We start from the raw sequence: 11,149 nt of genomic DNA, 5'->3' as shown, positions 1-11,149 counted from the left end.
CCGAGCACACAGCGTCCCGCCCCTCACCCCCGGCTCCCGCTTTCCCCACCCCCCAGCACAGTGCCCCGGCCACCTGCACACGGCAGCCGCAGCCCCATGCACCGCACCCGGCTCTCGGCCTCATCCCTGGCACAGCGTCCGCGGCCCCAACACAGCGCCCCCGGCTCCGCTGTCCCCCCGCCCCGCACAGCGCCCCGGGCTCGCGGTCCTAGCCCCGCTCTCGGCTACTCGGTCTCCCGGTTCACAGCGCCCCCGCTCACTGCGCCCCCGGCTACCCGGTCTCCCCGCGCACAGCGCCCCCGGCGGCGGCCGAGCGGAGCCCGAGCGGGGCGGCGCACGGCGCGGGGCCGGGCCGGGCGGCTCCCGGCGCGACTTCCTGTTGTGCCCTCGCCCCGCCGCCGCCGCCGTCGCCGTCGCCGCCGCCGCCGCCCCTCACCCGCTCCCCGCGGCCCGGCGCGGCCGCCGCCCATGGATTTCACCTAGCGCGGCGGCCATGGCGGCGCAGTGCTGCTGCCGCAAAGCGCCCGGCGCCGAGGCCGCGCCCGCGCGTCCGCCGCCCGAGCCGCCGCCCGCCCTGGACGTGGCCTCGGCCTCCAGCGCGCAGCTCTTCCGCCTCCGCCACCTGCAGCTGGGCCTGGAGCTGCGGCCCGAGGCGCGCGAGCTGGCCGGCTGCCTGGTGCTCGAGCTGTGCGCGCGGCGCCCCGCGCCCCGCGCGCTCGTGCTCGACGCGCACCCGGCCCTGCGCCTGCATTCGGCCGCCTTCCGCCGCGCTCCCGCCGCCGCCGGCGAGCCACCCTGCGCCTTCGCCTTCGCTGCACCCGGGCCGAGTCCCGCGCCGCCGCCCCCGCTGCCCGCCTTCCCCGAGGCGCCCGGCGCGGAGCCCGCATGCTGCCCGCTGGCCTTCAGGGTGGACCCTTTCACGGACTACGGCTCCTCGCTCACCGTCACGCTGCCGCCTGAACTGCAGGCGCACCAGCCCTTCCAGGTCATCCTGCGCTACACCTCGACCGACGCCCCCGCCGTGAGTCCCCCCCCCCCGCCGGGTGGGCGCTGGGGCGGTGGGCTGGTCGCCGGGTCGTTTCCAGGCGGTGTCTCCCCGCGCTGCCGTCAGGCTAGGGGGGCGTTAATGTGGGCTCTGCGCCTGAGGCACCTGCGGAGAGATGGGGCCGGCCTGGCACTTCCCCACCTGGCTCCGGAGTCCTGGCCAGGTGCCTGCAGTGCTTCCCAGCTGGTGCCCGGGGAGCCCTTAGGAACCTTGGACCGAGCGAGAGCCTGGGTGCTGGCCCTGGACCGTGGGGACAGGGGACAGCATGCCACCACGGGAAGCCTCTCCTTTCAGGTGTGCAGGGGCTGTCCCTGCCTGGGGACAGGGACAGCTTCTGGTGAGCACACGCCAAGCCATACATCTGAGGGAGCCTGGCACTGAGAAGCAGGCCAGGCAGTGTCAGATGTGGAAGGGCCTCCGTGTGACCTGGCCTTCAGAGGACTGTTCCCTGGAAGTGGCAAGAGGGACGGACCTGCCGGAGTGGGAGGCGGAGAGGCCCGGGTTGGCTCTAATGCTTCAGGCCCCGTGGGGACTGGCGGGTGCGGCGGCAGGGTTGCCCTGTGTCCCCAACACAGACACACGTAGGCTCTGCAGGGCTTTGGACGTGGAGCATCTGCCGCCCCAGGGGCTCAGCAGGAAGGCTGCGTGGCCCAGGCTGGGTGCTGGTGCTGCAGCACCCCTCCACCATAGGAGGGCTTTCAGGATGGAGCAGGGCCTTCCGTTCTGGAAGCATGGGGGTTCCTGGGTCTCCACGTGGACAGCACACTTGTGACACTGCTCTCCCTCCAAACACACACACACAGCATACACGTAGCTCTGGGAGGCCCCGGAAGTTTCCATGTGTCAGCGCCCACGGCATGTAAATGGATATGGTGAAGCACAGGTGGCACAGAGGCACCAGGTCAGGAGCCATCAAGGTGACATCTGGACAGGAAGAGCCTAGAGCAGACACACACCTATGGGCTTCCTGCATGATTCCCAGGAGCTCTCAGCTGCCACCTCACCTCCTTTGTGAGCTTCCGTGGGTGTGCTGGCCTGGCCCCTGGCCTGCTGGGTTGGCACCTGCTGGGGTAGCCTGGATCTCAGACAGCGGCACGTATGCCTCCCACCACAGCCGCGAGAACAAAGGGGTATGATCCTCCCGGACCTTGATCTGTGAACTTGGAGCTCATGTGTCTGGTCCACCCAAGACTGGCAGAGTGGTGGGACTAGGGCCCATAACAGGCCACCCTCGCTGGCCTGACCGTATCCCCAGCAGCCTGACCACGGGGGCCTGTCCCCAGCATGAGCCAAGGGCTACCTGCAGAAGCACTGCGGGGGGAGTCTCATTAAATGCAGATTCCTGGGTCCCAGCCCCAGGAAGCTCTGGCAGGGCCCAGGAGTCTGCATTTTTGAACAGGCTCCCCAGACAGGCCTTCTAAACATCTGGGGCAGCCCTAGGGGTCAGCAGAGAAGGAAGATACCACTGCACACTCCTCACCGTGAGAGGACAGAGACATAGCGGCCCGAAGGAAGTTTTGAAGACGTCCGTGAACGTTGACAGGGGTCTGGCTGGGTCTGCAGGAACTGGATAGGCAGCCCTGCCGAGCCCGGGCATCTGCTAAGATCTGGGGTCTGCAGGAGAGGCAGCCCCCTCCTGGGTCTGGGGTCTGGGGTTTGTGGGGTAGGGAGCCCCACTGGGTCTGGGGTCCTCCACCTCTGTGGTCTCAGCATGGACAACTCCCAGTGGCAAGCAACTATGGATACCATCAGCTGTGGTTTGCTCAGACCTGTCACTTGCAGGGGGCTAGGGTCCTTCCATAATGGCCCTGGGAGAACCTGCGTGCGCTTGGTCACTGAAGTGGGGACACGGAACAGTCCAGTTGGCTTCCATGATCGTGTCGTCCCAGCAGAGGGGGCGTGAGAACAGATTTGGGGCCCCACAGAATGACTGCGGTTGGGTTGGGGGAGCTCCCCCAGGCTCCGTGCTGACCTTCCTGGAGACCCTGGAATGTTTGGCCGGAGTTGAGAGGGGGTGTCTTGAAATGGCCCTAGGGAGGCTGGGGGCAGTGGTGGGCACGAGGGTGCGAGGGAGGGCTCCCTAGTGGGGGTGGGGCCTGGCCTTGGCATCTGGGGGGAGGTTGGCTGAGAGGGCGACAGTGTCTGGCAGGCGTGGAAGCAGGTAGGCGGCACGGCACCAAAGAGCACCCCCATCCTCGGCCCCCCGTGGCCTCCCTGGGCCACCGGCACTGTGCGGTGGAGGCATCTTCCAGGCAGGGGCCGTTTCCTTGCGCAGAAGCCCTGAAGGGCATCCTTCCCACTCCTGCCCTGAGCCCACGCCCACCCCCGATGGCTGCCCTTCCCGAGGACACCGTGTGTGGTGTCAGGTCCTGTGCGGAGGTCCCCGTCCATCCTGCAGATGAGCGAGGCACCCACCAGTGCCGCCCCGCCCGGGAGGTGGGTGGCTGGGCGCTGGTGGCCGCTGCGGGGTCTGTCCACAGTGCTCCGGCCGTGGCCCCAGCGGCCCTCCCCCCGGGCTGCTCCTGTACCACGCGTCCTCTCTGAGAGCCCAGCCTGAGCTCCCTGCCCACGGGCCCTGGCCGGGAGCCCTTCTCCCCGTGGGGGATCCCTCCCTGTGAGGCTGCCCCATTTCCAGGGGTGGCCCTGGGCTCAGGCGCACGTGGGGGTCACCAGGAAGCACTGCTCTCCCCACACGTCCACATTCCCGGCTCCCCTTCCCTGCTGAGACCGGGTTCGCGCCTGCCTGTGAGAATTGGACTCAGGTGCTCTGACCGTCTCAGTTTCCCTCTGGCAGCTGGTGTGAGGGGCACAGGCTGGGGGACTCCCTGAGTGCCTGGCCTCCCACCTGGAGAGAGGCCTGGCCCTGGTGGCGAAGCACAGGCCACACTCTGTGTCAGCCGCCCTGCCTGCCCAGGGTGGGCAAGCGATGGTGCCCAGGAGCTGCTGTTGGCCCTGGACGAGCCCAGTCGGGCCATCCCCTCCTGGGCCCTTCCTCATGCCCTCCCTCTCCAGCCGCTGCCCCAGCAGCCCTGGGCCTGGAAGCCTGAGCAGGACAGGGGGGTTGGGGCCCACTTCCCAAGGCCTTGTCCTCTCCAGAAACTCTGCCTAGCTTTCAGGAATCAAGGCTGGGCTGGCAGGGAGGGGTGTTCTGGCGTCCCCACGTGCTGCTCTCTGTGGGGCAGGGCCCCCAGGCTCCCCCCATTCCCTGTGTGCCTCAGGTGCCCCCGCCTCACGGGTACAGTGAGGGCCGTCAGCCAGCAGCCCTGGTCTCCAGGAGGCCTCAGCCCACGTGATGGGGAGGGCGTCAAGGGCCAGAGCCCAGGGTCGTCGGCTGATACCCTGCCCACCGCCCGCTGCAGATCTGGTGGCTGGACCCAGAGCTGACCTACGGCAGTGCCAAGCCCTTCGTCTTCACCCAGGGCCACTCCGTCTGCAACCGTTCCTTCTTCCCGTGCTTCGACACGCCCGCCGTCAAGTGCACCTACTCGGCCGTCGTCAAGGTCAGCGCCCACCAGCAGGCCCCGCTCCGCACTCTTACCTGCCCGAGCCTGGCCCCGGTTGCCACCGGGACCACTGCTCTAGGAGGAGCCCACCCTCCTCACTGTGCAGGAGGGGGCAGCCTGTTAGGGTCGGGGTCCTGGACCCAGGATGAGCCAATAGGACCCTGACGAGGGGAGGGCACAGACGGAGTCGCTGGGTCCCAGGGCTCCTGGCCTGAGCGTGGCAGCACCCCTACGCCCACCCGACTTCCGACTGGGGCAAGAGATGTGCAGACCAGCAGCGTGGGGTTCCCCGAATAGTGTGGGGGGACCCCTGATGGGGCTGAGAGGGTCCCCGACAGTGACGTGGCTACCTGATCCAGGTGGCAGGGCTTCCCGTCGGGGACGTGGCGTTCCCTACCATGGATGTGGGGCTTCTGACCGGGCTATGGAGTTCCCAGTGGGGACACGGGGTGCCCTGACAGGGCGTGGGGCTCCCCATCGAGGACACGGGGTGCCCTGATGGGTGGGGCCTCCTCGAACACAGGCCCCGTCGGGGGTGCAGGTGCTGATGAGTGCCACACAGAGCACCTACGTGGAGGAGGAGGGCGTCTACCGCTTCCACATGGAGCACCCCGTGCCCGCCTACCTCGTGGCCCTCGTGGCCGGGGACCTCCAGCCGGCAGACATCGGGCCCAGGTAGGGCCGCCTCTTGCTTCCTGCAGCTGCTGCTGCCCGGAGTCCAGGCCTCGGGGAGATCCTACCGTGGGCTGGGTGTGCGGCCCGCGTCTGCAGCCACCCGCCAGAGGACCCCACGTGCCATGTCGCCACTCCCCGGGGCCGCCCCTGTCAGTGAGAGAGGAGCCCGCTCACTCCCGTGCACCCCCAGACCCGGAGGCTGGGCTTCCGGCCTCCCCAGTGCCCTGCGCAAGCTGGTCCTCCTGCCGGCCGGGCCGCCGCTGGACGTAGCCTCACACCTGTGCGGGGTCCCTCGACTCAGAGACAGGAGGAGCCAGCGGCCCCTCGCGTGTGGCCCGGCCCCCACTGCGGGAAGGGCCTGCGTGGTGGCAGTGAGTGAGGCAGGGTGGCGGGCAGCAGCTGGGCGGTGGACCAGGCCAGACTAGGTGCAGGTGGTGTTCGAGCCCAGAAGCAGAGGAAAGGCCTAGTGGGGTGAGAGGGATGGGGACTGGCCGGCTCCCACCCACCCTCGCCCCTGTGACAGGAGCCGCGTGTGGGCTGAGCCATGCCTCCTGCCCACGGCCACCAGCAAGCTGTCCGGCGCGGTGGAGCAGTGGCTGAGCGCAGCCGAGCGCCTCTACGGGCCCTACCTGTGGGGCAGGTACGTCCTGGGGCCCCTGGGAGCCTGGCTGACTGTAGGAGGGCTCAGAGGGCAAGTCCCCACCCTACCGGGAAGCAACGGGAGCCCATGGCGGGGGGCCTTGTCTGACCTCCTGGGAAGGAAGTGACGCTCACTGCCCGGGCCCCGGCCCTCTCACGGTTACCCCCCACCCTGGGCAGGTATGACATCGTCTTCCTGCCCCCCTCCTTCCCCATCGTGGCCATGGAGAACCCCTGCCTCACCTTCATCATCTCCTCCATCCTGGAGAGTGACGAGTTCCTGATCATCGACGTCATCCACGAGGTGGCCCACAGCTGGTTCGGCAACGCCGTCACCAACGCCACATGGGAGGAGATGTGGCTGAGCGAGGGCCTGGCCACCTACGCGCAGCGCCGCATCACCACCGAGACCTACGGTACCACCCGGGCTGGGGCAGGGGCGGCGGGGTCACCGCCGGGGCCTTGTGCAGGCTGGGCTACCGGGGCCATCCGGGCACTGTGTGAGGGGCTGGGAGCCCAGCCTGGCCCCCGGGGTGCGGTCCCCCTGCCGTGCATGTGTCCAGCTGGGTGGCCAGGGGTCGTCTCCACAAGGCTCAGGGCAGGGAGCCGCAAGGGCAGCAGCTTCGCACCTGCCCCGTCCAGGTGCTGCCTTCACCTGTCTGGAGACAGCCTTCCGCCTGGATGCCCTGCACAGACAGATGAAGCTCCTCGGCGAGGACAGCCCAGTTAGCAAGCTGCAGGTCAAGCTGGAGCCAGGTACCCACTCCCACCGGCCCTGCCCCGGGCCCTGGACACGTCATCCTGCAGGGCCTCCTTGCCCAGCCCAGGCTAACTCTGGCCGGGCGTCCCTGTCCCCACCGTGGCATCCCCGCAGAGGCCAGGTCAGGGGCCCCTCAGCCTGTCACTGCCTCTCAGGGGCTCTGAGCACCCGTCACCGTGGTGTGTGGACCGAGGTCTCCACCGAGGCCCCCCGGGTAAGGTGGGCCCCGTCTCCACACTCCTAGGACATCTAGATGTGAGGGACGGCGGCCCTCAGCGCTTCCCGTTCCACACAGCACCTGACCGCCATCCTGCCCCCGTCCCTCGGGACATGGGAGGGTCAGGGCACCGACCAGAGCCACGGTGTTCCCCTTGCAGGGGTGAATCCGAGCCACCTGATGAACCTGTTCACTTACGAGAAGGGCTACTGCTTCGTGTACTACCTGTCCCAGCTCTGCGGGGACCCCCAGCGCTTTGACAGCTTTCTCCGAGTGAGCAGCCGCCTCCCCGAGACAGGCCCCGAACGCCCCCGCTTCTCTGCCCCGACTCCCAGGGCTGCCCTTCTCTCCTGGTGGTGAGGATGGAGTGGCGGGGGCCTGTGGGCGGAGCTGGGACGTGGCCTTCTCTCCGGGCAGTGCCTGGGGTGCTTCCTCCTCTCCGTCCCTCCCTCCCTCCCTCCCTCCGGTTTTGACCACTTGGCAGGGCCCATGTGGCAGCAGTGGGTGCCTCCGCGCCGCCCTGGGCCCTGCACACCGCTCTGTACAGACGCCTCAGTGCGGTGGCCCTTTCCGGCTGTGCAGGCCCCAGCTGTGGCGCGGGTGGTGGGATGGGGACGGTGTGCCCAGTCCCCAGGCCTGCCGAGCCCTGCCCCTTCCCCAGCAGGCCTACGTGGAGAAGTACAAGTTCACCAGCGTGGTAGCCCAGGACCTGCTGGACTCCTTCCTGACCTTCTTCCCGGAGCTGAAGGAGCAGAGTGTGGACTGCCGGGCAGGTGAGGCCCACCGCCTGCCGCGGGTCCGCAACCGGCGAGCCCCTCGGCCTGCCAGGGAGGCGGCGGGTGTGTGGGCTCCACCGCACAAGATGACGCCTCTGCCTGGAAGAAATTCCCTCGGGTTCATCCATCCTTCCTGCAGCCACGCTTGCTGGACAGTGTGGGCCTCGGGCTGGACACCGTAGGAGCAGAGAGGAGGGTGTGCTTCCCAGCATGGAAGCGGTACTTAGGCCAGGCAGACCTGATTAAGCAGTCCCAGAAAAAGGTCCCCGGAAACTGTGCAAAGGGCCTGGAGCAGGATCTGCGACACGGAGAGAGGTTTGCCTGAGAGCTAGCTGAAGGCAGCTGGCCTGCTTGTGAGGCTCGTGGGGCTGTGCCTGGTCCAAGGGCTTGGGGGCCAAAGAAGAGACTGGAAGGTCTGACGTCTGGGAGAAGCCAGGGCTTGCTATAGGGCAGTGAGGTGTGGCTGGGAGGTGTGGGCAGGGGGACCCTGTGTTTGGGAGGGTTTGGTAGGTGCTCCAAGGGCTTTTGAGAGCAGGCGATGGGCAGAACCTGCCCCCACGGCTGCCCAGCTCCAGGGTTTTAAAGCAGGAACATCCTTTGCCCACGGTGGTGTCCCCTACCCCCTCGTGGGGCAGAGCCTATCCCGCCACCTCCCCTCCAAGGGTTTACAATGCCTCGTTGTCTCCTACCCAGGAGAGGCGTGGAGGGGCCGGGGGTCCCTCAGTCACCAGCTCGAGCCTCTGTGTGCCCCTTCGCCGAAGCCACCCCAGTGGTTTGGAGTGGCAGGAGCTAGAGGTGACCCCGGCCGTCCCCAGACGGCCCCCGCCCTCAGGGCTCCCAGGCCCGGAACAGTCACACCCAGGCACACCCTCGGGGTCTGGTGTCTCCCGGGCAGGCCTGCTCGGGACCCCAGGGTGGTGTCTTCCCTGCAGGGCTGGAGTTTGAGCGCTGGCTGAATGCCACAGGCCCCCCGCTGGCCGAGCCAGACCTGTCTCAGGGATCCAGCCTGACCCGGCCCGTGGAGGCCCTCTTCCAGCTGTGGACCGCGGAGCCCCTGGACCAGGCGGCCGCGTCCGCCAGCACCATCGACATCTCCAAGTGGAGGACCTTCCAGACAGCGCTCTTCCTGGACCGGCTCCTGGACGGGTCCCCGCTGCCCCAGGGTGAGTCCTGCAGCCGCCGGGGTGGTGGGGGAGGGGAGGGGCCGGCTGGCCTGACCTGCCCGTGGCCGGCAGAGGTGGTGATGAGCCTGTCCAAGTGCTACTCCTCCCTGCTGGACTCGATGAACGCCGAGATCCGCATCCGCTGGCTGCAGATCGTCGTCCGAAATGACTACTACCCCGACCTCCACAGGGTCCGGCGCTTCCTCGAGAGCCAGGTGCAGCCACCAGCGCGGGCCCGCCCCACCCCTCCCCCCACCCCTTCCCCACCCCTCCCCCCACCCCTTCCCCACCCTCCCCCACCCCTCCCCTCCCCCCCGTCCCCACCCACTCAGACTGGGCATCCCAGAGAATGGGGTGGGGAAGACGTGGCGTTGGGGCTGGCAGTGGGGGGAAGAGCACAGACCCCACCGGGCCTTGGGGTGGCGGTGCCCGAGGGCCAGGCCGGGAGCAGAGTCCGGGGTGGGGGTCTGGGCCCACTGGGCCCTGGGCGTGGACAGCCGGCGCATCTGAGCTCCTCAGAGGCCCTAGGACCCCAGGCCTGCCGGGGCCCGGCCTCCCCACTCCCCAGACCTGTCCCCCGGCAGTGCCCCCCTAGCCCGAGCTCCCTGGAGACGGGGCTTCTACAGAGGCCTGCAGTGGTGGAGGCAAGGACAGTGGGGCCCCCGCTGCGGCAGTGTGAGTGCAGCCCTGGGGCCCGCGGGCGGCAGGGGCCGGGGAGCGGCCGGTGTGACAAGCGGCCATCCACAGATGTCCCGCATGTACACCATCCCGCTGTACGAGGACCTCTGCACCGGCGCCCTCAAGTCCTTCGCCCTGGAGGTCTTCTACCAGACGCAGGGCCGGCTGCACCCCAACTTGCGCCGGACCATCCAGCAGATCCTGTCCCAGGGCCTGGGCCCCGGCACAGAGCCCAGCGTGGAGCAAGGCGGGGCCGGAGCGGACTCGGAGGCGGACACAGACGCACCAGCCCTGCTGCTCGGGGACGAGGCCCCCGGCAGCGCCATCTCTCTCAGGGATGTCAACGTGTCTGCCTAGCCCTGACTGCTCGACACCACGATTGTGCCTTCTGGGCCTCGGCCCACCGTGACCGTGCCCCAGCCTGGCCCACGCACCCCTCCTGCAGGCTCTCTGGGGGCACCCCCGGGGCCGGCCAAGGCCCGGGGACCTGGTCCCCGCAGCCCTCTTGCACTGCAGGCCTGGAGCGGCCAGCACACGCCACACCCTCCTGTCTCAACACTGACTGCCAGGCGCTGCCCCTGGGTCGATGGCGACCGCCACACCGTGCCTTACATCTGCCGGGGGCCTGGGCCATGCTGTCCCCCCAGCGTGCTTCCTGCCCGCGGCCCCCGCACCCCACCCCCGGGGATGGCAGCCTCGGTTGGCCTCCGGCAGAGGATGCAGACATGCCCTCCGCGTGGGGGGCAAGGGACACCGAGTAAAGGGTGGATGTCCCTGGGGAGGGGCCCCCCGGAAAGCCTTAGCTCCTCAGGGAACACGGGATCCCAGGCCCCAGGGGGAGTGGGACAGGACAGTCTGTCTTGAGGCTGCCTGGGGCCAGTGCAGCAATAACACACAGGGAGGGGCAGGCGGCGCTGGTGCTCCTTCTAGGCCCACCCTGCCGGAAGAGGCCTGGGGAGCCCAGTGCCTAGAGCCGGGCCCCCCGGGGGACCACTGTGCAGGGTCGCCGTGACTGTCCCATTAAACCTCCACTCTGCAAACTACCTCCCGGCCTGTTCGTCCAGCTCCTTCACACCTGCCCAGCTGCCGGGGGGCGGGGTCCTGAGCTGGTCACCACCAGACACGCAGGCCAGAGGCCGGAGGGGCGGGGTACTGCTGAGGCTCTTCTCTGCCCCCCAGCCCCTCCTGACCATCCTGGCTCTGCCCTCGGAAGCCCCCGATCCTGCCCGGCAGCCCTGGGGGTCTGAGCACCAGCGGCACCTTCCACCCTCCCCAGCCCCTCCCCCCCACCCCGGACCCCCAAACACCAAAGCAAGGAGGCCACTTGACCACCGTTGCTGCGGGCCTTTCTCAGCAGTGGTCCCCCATCCCAAACTGGAGTAAAGGAAGAGGTGAGTGTGACTTCGGGGGATGGAGAAGGAAGGATGTCTGCAAGCACAGGTGCGGTCGAGGCTGCAGGTACTGGTGGGGCTGGAAGAGGGAGTGAGGTCGGGGACTCCACTTGGGGCATCGCCACGAAGGATGGCCAAGCTGTGGACGCCGGGATTGATGCAGCCACTGCGACAAAGGGCAGCAGTCGGGCCCTGGTCCTCCTAGTTGCCCGCGGGGTTGGGCTCACGGGGTGGCACGCCTCTGGTGTGGGTCTCCCACCAGCATTACGCGCTCTGGCCCTGCAGTGACACGTCACCTGACC

General features: G+C 68.7%; 1 protein-coding gene across 3 annotated transcripts; it reads left to right on the top strand.

The window, feature by feature from the left end:
* The first annotated feature begins 375 nt into the window (after nucleotides 1-375).
* RNPEPL1 (arginyl aminopeptidase like 1) lies at nucleotides 376-10,499 on the top strand. Of its 3 annotated transcripts, none has more exons than XM_027116632.1 (11): nucleotides 376-1,021; nucleotides 4,405-4,545; nucleotides 5,072-5,223; nucleotides 5,747-5,863; nucleotides 6,043-6,278; nucleotides 6,505-6,618; nucleotides 7,000-7,112; nucleotides 7,504-7,612; nucleotides 8,548-8,778; nucleotides 8,851-8,993; nucleotides 9,526-10,499. In XM_027116632.1, the coding sequence occupies exons 1-11, from the start codon at nucleotides 494-496 to the stop codon at nucleotides 9,811-9,813; spliced, it is 2,172 nt and encodes a 723-aa protein (XP_026972433.1). In that variant the 5' UTR covers nucleotides 376-493; the 3' UTR covers nucleotides 9,814-10,499. The 3 variants fall into 3 exon arrangements, with proteins under 3 accessions (XP_026972433.1, XP_026972427.1, XP_026972439.1); XM_027116626.1 differs by having other exon boundaries at nucleotides 398-1,021; nucleotides 7,501-7,612; XM_027116638.1 differs by lacking the exon at nucleotides 376-1,021 and adding an exon at nucleotides 2,846-3,481 and having other exon boundaries at nucleotides 7,501-7,612.
* The last annotated feature ends 650 nt before the right edge of the window (nucleotides 10,500-11,149 follow it).

Source organism: Aethalodelphis obliquidens, unplaced genomic scaffold, assembly GCF_003676395.1.
Source record: "Aethalodelphis obliquidens isolate GAN/ISIS:26980383/991018 unplaced genomic scaffold, ASM367639v1 scaffold2, whole genome shotgun sequence".
NCBI classification, from domain to species: domain Eukaryota; kingdom Metazoa; phylum Chordata; class Mammalia; order Artiodactyla; family Delphinidae; genus Aethalodelphis; species Aethalodelphis obliquidens.
The sequence above is the reverse complement of the archived record's forward strand: the minus strand, read 5'-3'. Positions and strand labels throughout refer to the sequence as shown.